This window comes from Eriocheir sinensis, chromosome 7 (genome assembly GCF_024679095.1).
Source record: "Eriocheir sinensis breed Jianghai 21 chromosome 7, ASM2467909v1, whole genome shotgun sequence".
NCBI classification, from domain to species: Eukaryota; Metazoa; Arthropoda; class Malacostraca; order Decapoda; family Varunidae; genus Eriocheir; species Eriocheir sinensis.
Window position 1 is genome coordinate 17,105,281 of NC_066515.1, and position 19,816 is coordinate 17,125,096.

A 19,816-nucleotide genomic window follows, 5' to 3' on the forward strand; every position below is an offset into this window, starting at 1 on the left:
CTCCTGTGTTGCCCTATATGTCGTGCACTAACCTCCAAACCCTCCGAAAAAAAACATAGAAAAGAATGTTGAGGTGGAAACAAGGAAGTGTGACTATTGCTAACCGTTATGTGAGGGGGCGAGGGAGAGGGAGGGAGGGTGAGGGAGAGTAGCCGCGGGAGAGAGGGAAGGGAAATTATTGATCAGGACGGCTTGTGTGGGCCTGCCTGCCAGCCTGTCTGCCAGCCGCCGCCGCGCCGCCACGCCAGGCCTACCCTGCAACCTGCAACACCATGCAATACACAGGTACAGGCCGCCCCCGCCCTCCAGGCCAGTGCCACGGCCCCGCGGAGGCACCCGCTGGCACTGGCGGCGTAGTTTGTGGCGTGTTAGCGAGTGTTCCAGCTGATAGGCCTACAGTGGAGAGTACTGAGTTGAGGCTCAGTGGATGGAGTGGTGGCTATTGATTTTTAGGCATGTTGCATCTCCGTGAGTGAGGCTGGCGCTGCCGTGAACAAAGAGGCCCAGTGTGGCTCCCCGCCTGCCCCAGCGATGCCTGGCCTGCCTCACGCCCGCCCCTGGCCAGGTAGGTTGGCACCCCGCGCCCAGGTGTGCCGCGAGAGGCCTAGCAGGTGTGTGGGGACAGGTGTGCACGGGAGGGGCGGCCGGGAAGGGGTGAGGCTGCATCTTGCTTGCCTGTCACTCCCTCCAGAGATGCAGGCAAGCCCCCGGCCTGCTTGTGTTGCCTGCTCACCTGGAGGTGGCTGCACCAGGAGCTGGCTCCTGCCTAGGGGATTGTGATGATAGTGTTGGATGCTGTGAGCATCCTGGTCACCTGTCACTCCACATAGAAAGTCAGACAAACCTCCAGCCTCCTTGTTTTGCCTGGCTAGGCTACCTGCTAACCTGGGAATATGCATCAAGTGCTGTGCCCTGGTAGTGATGGCTTGAATGGTAGTGTTGGATGCTGTGAGCATCCTGGTCACCTGTCAAGCCACACAGAGATGCAGACAAGCCTCCCACCTCCTTGACTTAACCTGATTAGCCTGTCTGCATACCTTGTCATGTGTAGAATTAGCATTGGATGCTGTGTGAGCATCCTGGTCATCCTGTCTCTTAAAGAGATGCAGGCTGCCTTCTCACCTGCTTGGTTTACCTGGCTGAGCTGCCTGGTTACCTGGGAATATCAGGTGTTAGCTCATGCTTAGTGAGTGTAAATGGCAGTTATACAGGCTGTGTGTGGCCTGCTGGACTGTCACTCCCTCCAGAGATGCAGGCTGGCCTCCCACCTGCTTGTTTTACCTGCCTAGGCTGCCTGCTTACCGGAGTGCCTGACTGTCTCACTTGATTAATAAGAAGTATGGTGACTGTTAGTTTAGTGTTGCATGGCTCAGGAATTTGTGCTGTTGATATTTATGAAGTCTGAATACACTGGAGAGATTTATCTTTATTTATTTATTAATTCATTTATTTAATAATTTATTATCCGTTATGTTTGGCAGCATTTAGATAGTTCTATGTGTCTGGTTGGTTGTGTGAATGGCTGAAATTCCACTTATTTAATAGGAAGGATTGGACTTAATTAACTTCCCATCATTAAACATATGTGCATATAATGACAACACTAATTTACTCCTGTCACCTTTGACGTCAGTGAGCATCTAAATAGGTTATACACTAATTCCAGCATTTAGAATTAACAATTTTGGGAAGAGGTGCAAAGTTATGTGAGCTGATTGGATTTAGATGATTTCATGCAGGTTATGATAATTTAAACAGCTTGGCTCTATGGAAATGAATATAGAAAAAGTTAATCTAGTCTCCCATTTGTGTATTAAGAGCCAGTCAGTGAAAGAAAGCAAGGATATGAATGGAATGTATAAAGATATATTTGTATTAAGGTTATAACACTCCACGTCTTCCCCTATAGAAATTAACATAGAACAGTTAGTCCAGCCCCTCAGTCATGTACTAAAGAGCCAGTTAGTGAGAAAAAGCAAGAATGCTATTAGCTTTAGAGTAGTAAGTTCATTCCTAAACCAAACCGAATATGACCTTAAGGGGAAGAAGGTTGACATTTATACAAGGTCAGCTTCAGTGAGTGTATCAAGCCATGAAGACACAACTTAGATGAACCAAATGTACTTATGCTAGATGATAGAGAGATAAAATAGAATGATAGATGGTAGAAAGGAGTTTTATAGGAGATAGAATGTAGTATTTTATTAGTGATGATGGCGATAGAATGATGATAGAATATTGAGTTGTAATATAGGTGATGAAGATGGCAATAAGAATGAAGATAGATCGCATTCTTTTAACGATGGAGATGATGATGATGATGATGGTAGACTGTTGTGTTTTAATAGAGATGAGGATAGACTGTAGTGTTTTAATAGAGATGATGATGATAGACTGTAGTGTTTTAATAGAGATGATGTTAGACTGTAGTGTTCTAATAGAGATGATGATGATGATGATAAGTGACGAAAGTATAAGCGACAGGAAGCTCAAAGTTACATAAGGGCATTGTACTAGTGTTTGAAGGTGACTATAATGCTGTTGATGATAATGAGGCCACTGGTGACAATGTGGAGAATAATGACACATGTACTACTATTTCCTGTCTCTTGGAATTCCCCTCCACCCCCCTCACCTCCTAGCTTTGTTATTCTCCCATCCCTTCCCTTTATTTACCTTCTCCCTGTCTCCCCCTTCTTCATTTTCTTGATCTTGTTTTCCCTCCTCTATATTTTCCTTTTCTTCCTTCCCTTTCTTTATTTTCTTTATCTTGTTTTCCCTCCTCTATATTTTCCTTCTTTTCCTGTGTTTCTTCCCTTCCCTTTCTTTATTTGTATTCTTCCTATCTCCTCCCTTCTTCATTTTCTTTATCCTTTTTTCTTTCCTTCCTTCTCTCCCTTCATTTTCCCTGCTTTGCCTTCCTTTTTCACTTCCTTCTCTCCCTACCTTCCCTCCCTTCTCCATCCTTTTATTTACCTTCTCCCTATCTCCTCCCTTCTTCATTTTCTTTATCTTTTTTTCTTTCCTTCCATCTCTCCCTTCATTTTCCCTGTTTTGTCTTCCTTCTTCACTTCCTTCTCCCTTCTTTTATTTATCATCTTCCTATCTCCTCCCTTCTTTGCCTTCTTTATCTGCTTCTTTTCCTTCATCTTCTCTGCATTCCCTCCTTCCTTTACTCCCTTTTCTTCTCTCCCTTCCTTTCTCCCCTCCCTCTCTTCCCTCTTCCTTTTCCACTCCATTCACTCCCTTCTCTTCCTCCTTTCTACCCCTTTCCTCTCCCTTACCTCCTTCTCTCCCATTTCTCTACCTCCCTCTCCTCTTTTCCACACTCCTTCCCTCTCTTCTCATTACTCATTCCTCCTCCTTCCCTCTCTTTATCCTTTCCCTTTTCTCTCATTTCTCTCCCTGCCTTTCCCTTTCCATCACCTGCTCCCTCTTACCTCTTCCCCCATCCTTCTCCCATTTAACTCCTCCCCCCCCTGCCCTCTCCTCCCTCCCTTCCTTCCCCCCTATCAGTTTGACACACCCCTTTAATACCATGGATTAGGCCTATGTAGCCTTTGTGGTTGGTCTGCATTAGGGTTATTTGCTCTTGTCTTGGGTTATGTAATGGTTGATGTTTATGTAATGAGTGATGTCAGTGTCAAGTTCTGTGCTCAGCTGATGGTGGTTCATGTATTGGGGCTGAAATGAGGTGTTGGTTGGGGTTTTTGTTAGTGTAAGGGAGAGTTTGATTGAGTTGGTGAGGTTAGGTTAGGTTGGTAAGATTAGTTTGGTGTTGGTGGTTGTTAGGTAAGGTTAAGTTAGAGTTGGTTAGGTGGGTAAGGTAAGGTTGGTTTGGTTAGGCTAGTGTTAGGTTGGTTGGGTTGGCTGGTAAGGGTAGTTTGGTTAGACTATTGTTAGTGTGGTTTGGTTAATGTTAGTTTTGTTGGGTTAGGTTGGTAAAGTTTGATTGGTTTGGCTTGGTTTGGCTAGGTTAGGCTAGTGTTAGGTTGGTTGGCTTGGCTGGTAAGGGTAGTTTGGTTAGACTATTGTTAGTGTGGTTTGGTTAATGTTAGTTTTGTTAGGTTAGGTTGGTAAAGTTTGATTGGTTTGGCTTGGTTAGGTTTGGTTAGGTTAGTGTTAGACTTAGTTTTGTTTTGTTTGGTTTGGTAAGGTTAGGTAAGTATTAGTTAGTTTGGCTATGTTAGGCTAGTGGTAGATTTAGTTTGGCAAGTGAAGGGCAGAAACAAAAAATAAAAAGCCCAGTGAGGTTGGTGTCAGGATTAGTTTGGTTAGGTTAAGTTTAATTATGCCAGACAAGGTTGATGGTCACAGAATCCAGAGTAAGATAGACCTAATACTTTGGTTTACATTTGGCTCTGGTTCAACTCTTATCTCAGCCGTTCATCATTGCATCAATAAATTAAGCTACAGCACACACGTACCAGCGAGGCCAGAGTTGAATACCGGATTACATGACGCTATAGTGGGCTGGCAGCGTTCTTTATCCTGTTACGCTCTGATTGGCCTCTCCAGTGCTTGTACCTTGAAGTCATATCTCCTATCAGATGTTGGTTATCTCATTATTTCATGTTCCTTCTTCTGTGTATCACTTATTTTAGCTTATTTTAAGTCTATTTTCTTTCCCTCTGTCTTGTTGTGATTGGTATTTTCTTTCTTTCAGTCTTGTTCTGATTGGTATTTTCTTTCCTTCTGTCTTGTTCTGATTGGTATTTTCTTTCCTTCTGTCTTGTTCTGATTGGTATTTTCTTTCCCTCTGTCTTGTTGTGATTGGTATTTTCTTTCCCTCTGTCTTGTTCAGATTGGTATTTTCTTTCCCTCTCTTGTTCAGATTGGTATTTTCTTTCCCTCTCTTGTTCAGATTGGTATTTTCTTTCCCTCTCTTGTTCAGATTGGTATTTTCTTTCCCTCTCTTGTTCAGATTGGTATTTTCTTTCCTTCTGTCTTGTTCTGATTGGTATTTTCTTTCCCTCTGTCTTGTTGTGATTGGTATTTTCTTTCCCTCTCTTGTTCAGATTGGTATTTTCTTTCCTTCTGTCTTGTTCTGATTGGTATTTTCTTTCCCTCTGTCTTGTTCTGATTGGTATTTTCTTTCCCTCTCTTGTTCAGATTGGTATTTTCTTTCCCTCTGTCTTGTTCTGATTGGTATTTTCTTTCCCTCTGTCTTGTTCTGATTGGTATTTTCTTTCCCTCTGTCTTGTTCAGATAGGTATTTTATTTCAATCTGTCTTGTTCTGATTGGTATTTTCTTTCCCTCTGTCTTGTTGTGATTGGTATTTTCTTTCCCTCTGTCTTGTTCAGATTGGTATTTTCTTTCCCTCTGTCTTGTTCTGATTGGTATTTTCTTTCCCTCTGTCTTGTTGTGATTGGTATTTTCTTTCCCTCTGTCTTGTTGTGATTGGTATTTTCTTTCCCTCTGTCTTGTTCAGATTGGTATTTTCTTTCCCTCTGTCTTGTTGTGATTGGTATTTTCTTTCCCTCTGTCTTGTTGTGATTGGTATTTTCTTTCCCTCTGTCTTGTTGTGATTGGTATTTTCTTTCCCTCTGTCTTGTTGTGATTGGTATTTTCTTTCCCTCTGTCTTGTTCTGATTGGTATTTTCTTTCCCTCTGTCTTGTTGTGATTGGTATTTTCTTTCCCTCTGTCTTGTTCAGATTGGTATTTTCTTTCCTTCTGTCTTGTTGTGATTGGTATTTTCTTTCCCTCTGTCTTGTTGTGATTGGTATTTTCTTTCCCTCTGTCTTGTTCTGATTGGCATTTTCTTTCCCTGTCTTGTTTTGATTGGTATTTTCTTTCCCTCTGTCTTGTTCTGATTGGTATTTTCTTTCCCTCTGTCTTGTTTTGATTGGTATTTTCTTTCCCTCTGTCTTGTTGTGATTGGTATTTTCTTTCCCTCTGTCTTGTTCAGATTGGTATTTTCTTTCCCTCTGTCTTGTTGTGATTGGTATTTTCTTTCCCTCTGTCTTGTTCTGATTGGTATTTTCTTTCCCTCTGTCTTGTTCAGATTGGTATTTTCTTTCCCTCTGTCTTGTTCAGATTGGTATTTTCTTTCCCTCTGTCTTGTTCTGATTGGTATTTTCTTTCCCTCTGTCTTGTTGTGATTGGTATTTTCTTTCCCTGTCTTGTTCAGATTGGTATTTTCTTTCCCTCTGTCTTGTTGTGATTGGTATTTTCTTTCCCTGTCTTGTTCAGATTGGTATTTTCTTTCCCTCTGTCTTGTTCTGATTGGTATTTTCTTTCCCTCTGTCTTGTTGTGATTGGTATTTTCTTTCCCTCTGTCTTGTTCTGATTGGTATTTTCTTTTCCTCTGTCTTGTTCTGATTGGTATTTTCTTTCCCTCTGTCTTGTTCAGATTAGCGGCTCTTATGTGCTTGTATATTGGTGATAGATCTCTCCTATCAGAGTGGTGGTTATCTCTTATTTTAGTCCAGTCAGGTATATGTGGCAGTTCTGATTTATATACCTGGTAGAGAGGAAAGAGACTCGACAACCCTTCTAATATATATTACCCCCTTTCTTCCTAGTGCTGGTTAAGTATCTTTACATCAGAGAGAGGGAGAGACAGAGATACAGACCTCATTTTTAACTCTTCAAATTTAACTTCTGTTCTGATTTATATAGAGAGAAGAGGAGAGAGAATAAGCTACCTCTCTCTTATATATTTCCCCTTTTCTATCTTTTAAATCTTAGGTTAGCTTACATTAAAGAGAGAGAGAGAGAGAGAGAGAGAGAGAGAGAGAGAGAGAGAGAGAGAGAGAGAGAGAGAGAGAGAGAGAGAGAGAGAGAGATCATTGAGACGGAGAGGGAGGAGTCCAATTTAGCTTACATTATATTACAGAGAGAGAGAGAGAGAAATCATTGAGACGGAGAGGGAAGAGTCCAAGTTAGCTTACATTATATTACAGAGAGAGAAATCAATGAGAGAGAGAGAGAGAGAGAGAGAGAGAGAGAGAGAGAGAGAGAGAGAGAGAGAGAGAGAGAGAGAGAGAGAGAGACAGAGAGAGGAGTCCAAGTTAGCTTACATTACATTACAGAGAGACAGAGAAATCAATGAGAGAGAGAGAGAGAGGGAGGGAGGAGTCTGAGTTAGCTTACGTTACAGAAAGGGAGAGAATTCATAAAGAGTGATAGAGAGGGAGGGAGGAGTCCAAGGCTAAATAAATGAGTACCCACAGTGATAACAGCGACAAATAGGCAGGGCTGGCTGGCATTGGTGAGGCCTCTGATAAGCTTGATACACTTGCTCCCGTACCCTGAAATCCCCCCCCCCTCCTGTCCTGTCCCTCCCCACCCTTCCCATGCATATCACAGTTTATCAGAGAGGAAAGACCCATTGTTAGGGGTGAAAGGTCATCCCACAATAGAATGGCTAACTCATCATCATCATTCTTTTTTATTTATTTTTATTTTTATTATTGTTATTATTTTTTTAGTAGTGAGGTTAGAAGTGTAGTGTAAGATTCCATGTAAATTCAACACAAGACTACAAGATAACATTCAAATCCTCTATACTATAACTAGGTAAATACAGTTGTGAAAAAGCTTATATCAGTTTAACATCAATTGTCTTTTTTTATAATGAGGTTGGACGTGCATAGTATCAAATTCCTTAATAATTCAACCCAAGTTCACAAGGTTACACTCAAAGCCGCTACTATGCTATAACTAAATAAATAGAAAATACTGCATTGGTTTAGATTCTACCTAAGATTAGAAGCACAAGATTACATGCAAATTCTCATTTTTATATTTTCATTTATTTATTCTTTATTTTAACCCGGTAGCAGCGGAGATCATGTTTCTTAATGGTCCCTCTAAGCGAGAAAAATGAGAAAAAATCATCACTCACACAAACCATTGCATAATATATATCAAAGCATTTGTGATCAGTTTATGTATCATCTATTTTTTGGGGTTTATATCATGGCACAAATTTGGCCCATCGCTGCTACACGGTAAAGCCACAAATTTGGCCCATCGCTGCTACCGGGTTAATCAAGGGTATAGTAAGAAGAGGAAGTGTATTAGTGGTGAAGGTACAGGTGGGGGAGAAGGAAAGACAGTAGGGGCCACATTCCTAAACATTGCCACGCCCAAGCACACATATTCGACAAGGCTTTCGTAGGAGTTGTGGGCATCTTCAGGAGTAGTTTTATGACCCTGGTTTTAGTATGACCCTTCTTCTGTACCATGAACATAAAACAACACTCATTAGAACCTGACTGATCTTCTTTTTGGTCTTCGGAAATGGTCAGTGTGAGGGTTGGACAAGCGTCTGACAGTACCAATCTAGAAGTGTACAGGTGTATAGCGTAGGTTCGTTAATTAATTGTTCTGATGTAGGTACTGTTTATTGGGCACATTCCTTACAAAGTCTTCTTGGTAACCAGCTCCTAATACCTGCTACAGTCCCTTGATTAAAACTGGCAGGTGAGATAATGAGGTCCCAATGTAACTGACCTGCTTATGGAGATTTACCTGAGGCTTACCTATCTTGTGGCGCCGAGAGTAGTAACCTTGAGATAAGAGGGTGTCGTTTGTCCCAGTCATGCAGCTTACATCAGGCATTGCTAGGGAAGGCAGGGATATAGGTAGGTAGGTTGGTAGGGATGGCATTATCTAGGTTGGTAAGGAGTAGGAAGAAAGAAAGGAAGGAAAAGAGAAAGAAAGGAAGGAAGGTAGGTAGATAGATTAATATGGAGTTAGGTAGATAGGTTGGCAGGTATGGAATTGTCTAGGTTGATTAGGAGTTATCTTAGTAGGTAGGTAGAAAGAAAGGAAGGAAAAAAGAAAGAAAAGGAAAGGAAGGTAGGTAGATAGGTTAATATGGAGTTAGGTAGATAGATAGGGAGAAAGAAAGAAAGTCAGAAAGAGAAGAAGGGAAGAGAAGGTAGTTCGCAAAATCAATAGGTTAGGTAGGTAGGTAGGTAGATTGCCAGATAGGTAGATAGGTAAGTAAATAAAAAAAAACAGGGCAGTACTATTAAACTCTCCAATCTCTATCCATGTCCGTCTGTCTCTCAATCCATCAGTCTATTCAACCACCAATAGTTTGCAAGACATCTCTCCCTTTCTCTCTCAATTGTCTGTCTTACTCCATCATTTCATCTTTTAGGGTCGCATTATAAAACATTTCGCCGCCCAAAAACACAAATTTGCCAAGGCTTTCATAGGAGTTGTGGGCATTTCCAGGAGTAGTTTTATAGCCCTGGTGGTAGTGTGACCCTTCCTCTGTACCGTGAACCTAAAGAAACACATATTTGCCAAGGCTTTCAGAGGAGTTGTGGGCATTTCCAGGAGTAGTTTTATAGCCCTGGTGGTAGTGTGACCCTTCCTCTGTACCGTGAACCTAAAGAAACACATATTTGCCAAGGCTTTCATAGGAGTTGTGGGCATTTCCAGGAGTAGTTTTATAGCCCTGGTGGTAGTGTGACCCTTCCTCTGTACCGTGAACCTAAAGAAACACATATTTGACAAGGCTTTCATAGGAGTTGTGGGCATTTCCAGGAGTAGTTTTATAGCCCTGGTGGTAGTGTGACCCTTCCTCTGTACCATGAACCTAAAGAAACACATATTTGACAAGTCTTTCATAGGAGTTGTGGGCATTTCCAGGAGTAGTTTTATAGCCCTGGTGGTAGTGTGACCCTTCCTCTGTACCGTGAACCTAAAGAAACACATATTTGACAAGGCTTTCATAGGAGTTTGGGCATTTCCAGGAGTAGTTTTATAGCCCTGGTGGTAGTGTGACCCTTCCTCTGTACCGTGAACCTAAAGAAACACTCATTAGAACCCGATTGACCCCCTCTTTGACCTTTAGAAATAGCTGATGTGAGAAAGGAAAGTGACTTATAATGCCGACCTTAATCTGACACCAACAACATTAAAGAGACAGGACATTACCCAAACCACTCATTAATTACTCAACCAATTAAGCAGCCCATCAACCCATAGTCACCACCAGCATAAGTTCGTGTAATCAAATTCACGGGTGCGGGGAGGGAGGGGGTAAGAGAGTGCTGGTTACCCACACAATCTGCCTATCGATGGAGCGTTAAGTGGCAGTGAAGAGCTGTGACGCGCATGTATCTTATCACAAGGACAACAGCAACAAGCTCAGTCTAATTATACGTGATCACTTCCTTTCGTGCTTGTCAGTGTGTGGTGGACAGACTGATTTTCTCATTATTTTCTACACTGCATTTGTTCTTATTTCTCGGTACTTATTTTCTTTTTCTTCATTATTTTTCACTTTTAATAGCAGGTCTTTTTCTTTTGTTCTTTTTATTCATTTTTCAGGGCAGGTCTTGTTCTCCTTTTTCTTTTTTCATTCTTTAATTCTCATTTTTTTATCATCCTTCGTTTCTCTGGGTAGTTTTTTCTTTCTTTTTATTCTTCATTTCTCTGGGCACTTTTTTTTTATTATTATTTTCATTCTCAGGGTACGATATTTTTTCATTTATACTTTTTTTAATTCTTCGTTTCTCGGTTCATCTTTTCTCATACTTCAAAGCTATAGAAGCGTGGCAGTACAAGTCTTTCCCATGTAGAGCAAACAAAAGAGCTTGAACCTAGAGATGGTTCAAGTGAGGGGCAGAGGGTAAATGTACCTATGGAAGCATGTCAAGGCAAATAATACAGTGGTGGTGCGTTGAGAGTGCACCATCTGCCTCGTGATAAGATAAGGGAATGCGCTGAACAAAAGGGTGTTTATTGAGGTTCATGCAAGACTCCTCCCATTCCTCTTTTCCACTGAATCATCGTCTTCATCCTATTGATGCATTACATTATTCATTCATTACATTACACACCACAGGCTCAAGGGCTAATGTGATGAAGATGAGCATTAACCTTAACCTGTTTGCAGCGACGGGCCGAATTTGTGCCTTTTCTGTGTAGCAGCAACGGGCCAAATTTGTGGCTTTTCCGTGTAGCAGCGACGGGCCAAATTTGTGGCTTTTCCGTGTAGCAGCGACGGGCCAAATTTGTGGCTTTTCCGTGTAGCAGCGACGGGCCAAATTTGTGCCATGATAAAGACCCCCCAAAATAGATGATGCATAAACAGATCACAAATACGTTGATAGTTATTATGAAATGGTTTGCGTGAGTGATGATTTTTTCTCATTTTTCTCGCTTAGAGGGGCCTTTAAGAAACATGGTCCCCGCAGCTACTGGGTTAACCTTTGCATTATCATTCATACTGTCGATTCATTACAGGATCTCAAGCATCAGATAACCGAGAAGTAGGTTTCAACATTTGAGAACTGACAGGCACTAGATTATGAGGAGTTTACGATTATATGACATTTTTTACGCACTTTTAACCTGGTTACTGCGGGGATCATGTTTCGTTAAAGGGCCCTCTAAGCGAATTAATGAGCAAAAATCATCACTCACGCAAACCATTTCATAATATATATCAACGCATTTGTGATCAGTTTATGCATCATCTATTTTGGGGGGTTATATCTTGGCAAAAATTTGGCCCATCGCTGCTACATGGTAAATCCACAAATTTGGCCCGTCGCTGGTACCAGGTTAAAGTATCTACGAGTATTGTCACACCTATAAAGGAATTTCTGTGTGTTCTAAGGCGGAATATATGACATTGATAAGGAAAATTTTATGTGTGTTAAGCTGTCTACTGTTGCCACATATCTTTGAAGTGTATGTGTGTGTGTGTGTGTGTGTGTGTGTCAGTCAGTTAGTTTAGTCAGTCATTTAGTCTGTCAGTCAGTCAGTTTAGTCAGTCAGTTTGTTCATTTAGTTTAGTCAGTCAGTCAGTTCAGTTAGCCCATTTCCTCAGTCAGTCAAACAGGGAGGATCAAGCAACAGGAAATGAGTGTTCAGAAAATAAAGCAACATTGAGTTAGATTTAAATACTAGTCATTAGAGAGATAACCTTTCACTTCTTCCTCATGGTGGGCAGTGACATAGACTCAGCCTGTCCAACCCCATGAGGGAAAACAAGGACATTAAACAAGAATAACAAGAACAAAAAGAAGAAGTAGCAGAAAAATCGGCTTTTGATTTATTTTTATTTATTTATTTTATGTTTTTGTGTTCTTTCCCTGAGCTGTCTTTCCTTTAGTAGTGACATAGTGGACTTTTCATTCATTCATTTACTTATTTTATTGTTATTTTTTCCCCCTGATCAGTCTTTGCCATAGTAGGCTTTTTATATTTTCATTTTTATTTCCATTTCCTTTGAGCTTTTCTTTCTCTTCTCGGCCATAAAAAAAAACTCCGGCACTATAAACGTCACAAAAGAAATATAATGACTCGTGTGTGGAATAACCAAGTTTAGAAGGATGATAAACAGAATGAGTCACGCTGGGCAGGGATGAGAGATAAGAACCTGTGTATGTGTGTGTGTACGTATGTGTGAGTGTGTGTATGTGTGTGTGTGTGTGCGGTAGTGGCCCTCGGTGGCACCCTATCGTCACAAGTGCCTGGGTTACGCCACGGTTTGGATGTCGGGAGTATGAATTTATCGGTAGTTTGCAGAGTGATTGACGTGTGGGTGGTGGGTTGTGTTCACCAATTTGTACGCACACCTTTCCATTTAGTACTCGGACTGGAAAAGACTATTGTATCTATGTACTGTGAGATCTATTTCCTTTAAGAATGAGCGGAGGTTGTGTTCACCGATTTGTACGCACACCTTTCCATTTAGTACTCATATCAGAAGAAAAACTATTGTCTTATGTTCCTTTTACGACTTGTATTGGAAAAGCCAGTTCTATCTATGCATTGTGGCACCCATTGCTTCTAAGAGTGACTGATACATAAGAGGTGGGATATGTTTGCCAGTTTGTGCACACGCCATTTCATTTAGTACTTATATTGGAAGAAAAATCTGATCTATCTTATGCGCTGTGACATTCCCACCTATAAGCATGCTCTCCAATAGATGATAAGACTTGAGATGTATTTAATGTGTAGCCTTTCACTTATCTTTGTCCTCTCTTTCCTCCCTCCCTGCGTCCATCGCCACCCCTGCCCCCCCTCCACACCACGCCCGGGCCAGCAGTAAGCAGCACATGATCGCCATGGGTAGTGACCAACACTTTTGCCTGCGGTGGAACAATTTTCACAGCAACATCGCCACATCGTTCGAGCACCTCCGCGACCATGAGGACTTTGTGGACGTGACACTGGCATGCGAGGGACGCAGCTTAAAGGCACATAAGGTGGTGCTGTCTGCGTGTTCCCCTTACTTCAGAAACTTGCTCAAGGTGGGTACTGGACCAGGCTGTTGGGGGGTGCCATTGACATTTATCTTTGAGGCCATACCATTATGAGACCCTTCTGGTAAATAGGGATTGTGTATGTTTGTTTAGTTACACAATATTATAGGTTCTTGGGTATGGTTATTTAGGGTCTAACTGTATAATGAGTCAAGTTAGTGTGTGTTTTAACCTGGTAGCAGCGGGGATCATGTTTCTTAATGGTCCCTCTAAGCGAGAAAATGAGAAAAAAATCATCATTCACACAAACCATTTCATAATATATATCAAAGCATTTGTGATCAGATTATGTATCATCTATTTTGGGGGGTTTATATCATGGCACAAATTTGACTCATCGCTGCTACACGGTAAAGCCACAAATTTGGCCCGTCGCTGCTACTGGGTTGAGTACGTCTGATGTATGTGTTCAAGGGATTACCATTATGAAAGCTTATTAAATGAAGATGGTGTGTGTTTTATGAAGTGTTTACATTTAAGTTCTTAGGTATGGTTACTTAGGGTCTGTATAATGTGAGCTAAGGTAGTGTTTGAATTATATAAGTCATGTGAGTACCTGTGATGCCTGTGTTCAAGGGATTACCATTACGAAAACCTTCCGTTGAATAGGGATGGTGTATGTTTATTAAATTTGCACATTACTTAAGACTCTTAGGTATGATTTTGTGAGGTTAGCTGGTGTGTGTTCTCCATCTATCCTTCAGTATAATCTATGCAGCTCTGTCTTTCTATATATGTATGAAGTCAGATTCTGAAGTGTTTACATTACTATAGACTCTGGGGTATAATTTATTTTGAGGCTTACTGTATATAAGTAGGTAGTGTGGTCTTCATCTATCCCTCAGTGTAATCTATATATCTCTTGCATCTGGTGGACAGGGCAGGTCAGGCTAGGGTGTTTCTGTGTCTCATTCTGCATGTTGCTCTTTTGTTTTCTTGTCTTGTCCTGTTTCCTGCTCCTTAAAATCTTTCACTTACGGGCTGTGGCAGAGGGACAGGTCAGGTTAGGTAGGCTAGGTTGACAGGTTAATACAGAGTTAGGTAGGTAGGTATGGAATTAGGTGGATAAATAAGAAGAAAGAAAATAAAGGAAAGGAAAGTAGGTAGGTAGGTAGGTTGATAGGTTAGTATGTTAGTTAGGTAGATAAAGAGGATTAGGTGTATGAAGTTATGTACATTGTTTTCTTTCTGTGTCTGTGGTGAGGTTATCTAATGTTCTCTCCCTTCTTCCCCTGCAGCAAAACCCATGCCAGCATCCAATAATAATCCTGAGAGATGTGGCGTATGTGGACATGTCAGCGTTACTCAGCTTCGTGTATCAGGGGGAGGTGTATGTGTCTCAAGACCGACTCACCACCTTCCTCCGCACCGCTGAGTTGCTCCACATTAAAGGACTGACTGAGCAGAACCAGCAACAACCACACCTTGCGACACACCAGCTGCACAGAGATCAGGTGAGAGACAAGCCACTGCCGGGGTATACTAAGAAAGAGAGAGGGCTATATTGTTAGATGCTTTCGGCTCTCACACCAACTATTTCCAAAGGCCAAAAGGAGATCAGTCGGGTTTTCATGAATGTATTTTAGGTTCATGGTACAGGAGAAGGGTCAAACTACCACCAGGGTCATAAAACTACCCATGGAAATGCCCAAAACTCATATGAAAGCCTTGTCAAATATATGCTTGGGCCCTGAGATGTTTATGAATAGGGACCAGAGTCATTATGGAGTTTTTGTGCACTAAGAAAAGTTGAATAGGTGTTTGTGTTGTTAGTAAGTAATGGATATGTTTTCTCTCATTAGTTGTTGTTGTTGATATTAATGGTCGTGTTTTCTGTTGCTCCGCAGGGAGGGTTGGTCAACAAGGTGGTGAGTAGCCTTGGGTCCATAGCAGTCCAAGGCCCCTCATCACCCCGCCTGCGGTCCACCCCCTCGCCCCCCATCCATGTCTTGCAGCAGCCGTCCCACATTTCACCGCCACCCAAAAAGCGCCGACCAGCCAGCAGTCCAACTCTCAGCTTGCCAGTTTCCACCGCAACTCCTTCTACCCCGCCACGCCCCGAGGTGCCCCCGGCCCGCCTAGAGCTGAGCCCCCACTTGGAGGGCTCCACTCTGGCCGCAGCTCTCACCAAGCCCCTCAACCCCGCTGCCCAGCGAGGGGACGTTGCGCCGCGCAGCTCGCAACTCCCCCCCTCCGCTCAGCTTCCCCCGCCCCCCTTGTTAGCCGCGCCCCACCCCGCCCCCGATGTGCCAAACGTCAAGCAGGAGGAGGAAGGGGAGGGGGCCATGGGAGAGGAAGACAACCACATGCCCGAGGCCGTCAACCTAGTGACGGAAGGCTCCATCCTGAGGCAGCGGATTCAGGGCTACCAAGGGAGCTGTGAGGCACCCCTATCTCTCCCCCCGCCGCCCCCCACCAGCAGTGGCAGTGCTCGCCCCTCCCTGCACCCGCCCCCCGTCAAGGACGACACTCTCAGCGACGACACCAGTGTGGTGGGGGAGGCCGGGGGGGAGATGGGAGAGGCGGACGAGAAGAAGGAGGCTCTAGCCAGTCCACCACCCATGGTGATCAGACCACCACTCATGGGGCTTCTTCCCAGGGATGCTGCAGGTGAGAAGGGCTTGGGACTGAAGGGCAGGGGAGAACAAGGGGAGAGAACCATACACTGAGCACTGAGGAAAACAAAAGGGTAGTGGAAGGACAAGGGGACAGGAACACACACTGAGGGAAACACGGAAACGATCTAAAAATAGTAACTTCCCAATTAGATTTGTTGCAGGGCTATACAAGGAGCAACACTTTGCTGCCTTTTTTCTTCTTTTTCCTCGTTTTTATCATTGAGTTACTTCCTTCACCGAAAAACAAAGCAACACAAAAACTAACTAACACATGGCTCTGTGTTGTTCCAGGGTTGTATGTGGAGCAACACTTGGCTTGCCTTGTCTTCTTGTTTTTCACCGTTTTTGTCGTTGAGTTTCTTCTATTACTGTTAAAAAAAAAAAAACACAACTGACTAACTAACTAACTAACGCGTGGCTCTGTCTTGTTCCAGGGTTATACGCGGGTCCAGGAACATCAGGGTCTATAGGTCAGCAACATGAATCTTCTCAAGGTAAGTAACGAATGTCGCCTTGTTCTTGTATGCAGCCAGTTTGGGGTGCTGCATACTGTGGGGTGTGTGGGAGGGATGGGGGGCGTCGTGCCTTAACGGAATTCATTTTGGGGTCGTTGCTGTGATATTGGTTGTTCTGGGTACAGCTGGTAATGGGTGAAGGGTCTTTTGGGGTACAGCTTGTCATGGGGGAAATGGGGTTTTGGATACAGCTTGTCATGGGTGAGGTGGGTTTGGGGTACATCTTGTTGTGGGTGAAGGGTTATTTGGGGTACAACTTGTCATGGGTGGAGTGGCTTTGGGGTACAGCTTGTGATGGGTTAAGGGAGGCTTTGAAAGGGGAACTAAAGAGAAGGATTGCTGGGAAATTGAGGGAACTGCTCGTCCTGTTGGAAGGGAGAATCGATGGGAATTAACAGTGATGGGATGAAGGAACTGTGTGATGGGTGAAGGGTGAACTTTGAAGGGGAAACTGATGGGAAGTCAGTGATGGGATAAAGAATCTGTGTGATGGGTGAAGGGTAGTCTTTGAAGGGGAAACAAATGGGGAGGGTTGATGGGAAGTTAGTGATGGGATGGGCACACACTTCTAAGAGTGAAATGATAGGAATAAGGGATCTAAATTTGCAGTGATGAGAAATGATAGAAATTTAGTGATGGGATGAACACAGACTTGGAAGGGGAAGACGATGGGAGCAAAGGAATCTAAATGCACAATGATGGGGCAAATTTATGAAGATTACCAGTGATGGGTGTAAACTGTAAACTATGTAAACTTAGTGATGGGAGGAACATGTACACTTAAGGTAAAAGTGATGGGAATTAAGAATCTCAGGAAGAGTGGAGAGTTTGGTAAAATGATGGGGTAAAAAATGGAAGAGCAGTGACGGGAGGAGTTACAGAAGGGACTCATGAAGGGATGGAGCACATTTTGAAGGGGTGAAGTAATGGGGCGAGTGCCATGAAGAGTTGACTGATGGGAATGGGTGATACAAATGATGGGGCTTATGTATGCCTGTAGTGATGGGGCCTGCTATAGTACAAACTAGCTTACGTTTATGCTTGAAGAGTGAAGGGATGGAAATAACAAAAATAGTGATGGGGCTGGATTCCCCTCACAAGTTAACATATGGGATTGGAACACATGCAGGGCTGAAAAGGTGGTGTTGAGGATAAAGAGAAGGGAACTAACAGAAACAGTGATGGGGTTTGATTCCCTTCACAAGCTAACATATGGGATCAGAACACATGTAGGGCTGAAAAGGTTGTGTGGAGGATAAAGAGAAGGGAACTAACAGAAACAGTGATGGGGTTTGATTCCCTTCACAAACTAACATATGGGATCGGAACACATGCAGGGCTGAAAAGGTAGTGTTGAGGATAAAGAGAAGGGAACTAACAGAAACAGTGATGGGGCTGGATTCCCTTCACAAGCTAACACATGGGATCGGAACACATGCAGGGCTGGAAAGGTGGTGTTGAGGATAAAGAGAAGGGAACAAACAGAAACAGTGATGGGGCTGGATTCCCTTCACAAGCTAACACATGGGATCGGAACACATGCAGGGCTGAAAAGGTTGTGTGAAGGATAAAGAGAAGGGAACAAACAGAAACAGTGATGGGGTTGGATTCCCTTCACAAGTTAACATATGGGATCGGAACACATGCAGGGCTGAAAAGGTTGTGTGAAGGATAAAGAGAAGGGAACTAACAGCAACAGTGATGGGGTTGGATTCCCTTCACAAGTTAACATATGGGATCGGAACACATGCAGGGCTGAAAAGGTTGTGTGAAGGATAAAGAGAAGGGAACTAACAGAAACAGTGATGGGGTTGGATTCCCTTCACAAGTTAACATATGGGATCGGAACACATGCAGGGCTGAAAAGGTGGTGTTGAGGATAAAGAGAAGGGAACTAACAGGAACAGTGATGGGGTTTGATTCCCTTCACAAGTTAACATATGGGATTGGAACACATGCAGGGCTGGAAAGGTAGTGTTGAGGATAAAGAGAAGGGAACTAACAGGAACAGTGATGGGGTTTGATTCCCTTCACAAGCTAACACATGGGATCGGAACACATGCAGGGCTGAAAAGGTTGTGTGGAGGATAAAGAGAAGTGAATAACTAACAGGAACAGTGATGGGGTTTGATTCCCTTCACAAGCTAACACATGGGATCGGAACACATGCAGGGCTGGAAAGATAGTGTGGAGGATAAAGAGAAGGGAACTAATAGAAACAGTGATGGGGTTGGATTCCCTTCACATACAAGCTAACATATGGGATCAGAACCTATTGTTACACTGTCTTATGTCTATTACCTTAGCTGTCATTTTCACAAGCCAGAATCTGTGTGTATAAATTCCCTTAGTTCTCATTATTACTTTGTCTCAGTAAGGGGAAGAGACCAAGGGCATGCTGTCACTACTGGAGAGAGAAGAGAAAGGTGGGAGCAACAGGGAAGAGAATGGGAAGCAATAGGAAAAAAGGTATATGGTGTGAAGTAATGAAGGATGGGAAGTAAGAGGGGAGAGAATATAAGGTAGAGAGTAATAAGAGAGAGTACATAAGGTGGGAATATGAAGAGAATATATGGTAGGAAATTACAGGAAAGATAACACAAGCTGGGTAATTATAGGAAAAAGGTATGACTAATGATATGGGTTTTTATTTCCACACACAAGTCTGGTTCAGTGTGTGTGACCCTTGTGTAAATGGGAAGGTCGTGATGGGTATAAACAGCTATATTCCAAGTTTTCCAAGTCCTCTTAGCTCTGGACACACTGTAATCGATCGTATACTCTTGAAAGGGTAAGGTAAAGCTGGGAGCACACGCTATAGCCTTGGTGCTCATCTGTGTCACGGGCCCTTGAGACTATTACCCCGAGACACGCAGGTCAGTATTGTCAGACTTCCACCCCTCGCATCAATTATTTTCAAAGGCCAAAAAGGAGATTAATCAGGTCCTAATGAGTTTTCTTTTAGGTTCATGGCATAGAAGAAAAGTCAAACTACCACCAGGGTCATAAAACTACCCCTAGAAATGCCCAGAACTCCTACAAAAGCCCTGTCAAATATGTGTGCTTTCTGGGCGCTGATCTGTTTAAGAATATAATCCGGATACTCTTCAAAGGCTCGTATGGAATGTCTCCCAGCAACAAAAGAAAGGACCATCTCTCCTTCCTCACGTAAAGTACCGAGGAGATGAAACACTTGTCGAGGTGCATTTTGGGCAGTGATGTTAAATTATTTCCTGGCTCAAGATGCTGATTGATCTCTGGCAAGCTTTCTTTGGGTGACTCCTACATCTTGGTTTCATGGATCAGGGCACGGCTTTACTGAGTGGTGACAACTGGTGTGTCTCGTGACTACAGAGGACCCACGATGGCCTCCGCGAATCATTGGAATATTAACTGCTTCTCTTAGTGTGTGGAATCAAGCAGATACCAGTATT

At 43.0% G+C, this 19,816-nt stretch overlaps 2 protein-coding genes across 14 annotated transcripts in view; both read left to right on the top strand.

The window, feature by feature from the left end:
• Nucleotides 1-19,816, top strand: part of LOC126993538 (protein abrupt-like) — a 69,719-nt gene that overhangs the window by 403 nt on the left and 49,500 nt on the right. For 10 of the 13 annotated variants that reach the window (XM_050852696.1, XM_050852714.1, XM_050852719.1 and 7 more), the window contains exons 1-5: nt 12,243-12,481; nt 13,033-13,237; nt 14,488-14,703; nt 15,097-15,859; nt 16,302-16,361. In XM_050852696.1, the coding sequence (XP_050708653.1) occupies nt 12,396-12,481; nt 13,033-13,237; nt 14,488-14,703; nt 15,097-15,859; nt 16,302-16,361 (1,330 nt within the window). In that variant the 5' untranslated portion in view covers nt 12,243-12,395. Of the gene's footprint in view, nt 1-146; nt 286-311; nt 566-12,242; nt 12,482-13,032; nt 13,238-14,487; nt 14,704-15,096; nt 15,860-16,301; nt 16,362-19,816 lie in introns of those variants that run through there. The other 3 variants (XM_050852700.1, XM_050852703.1, XM_050852698.1) reach the window with 3 other exon arrangements.
• LOC126993595 (uncharacterized) lies at nt 573-4,143 on the top strand. Its single transcript, XM_050852741.1, has 2 exons — nt 573-3,840; nt 3,976-4,143. Exon 1 carries the CDS (start codon nt 2,536-2,538, stop codon nt 3,532-3,534), a length of 999 nt encoding a protein of 332 aa, XP_050708698.1. The 5' UTR covers nt 573-2,535; the 3' UTR covers nt 3,535-3,840; nt 3,976-4,143.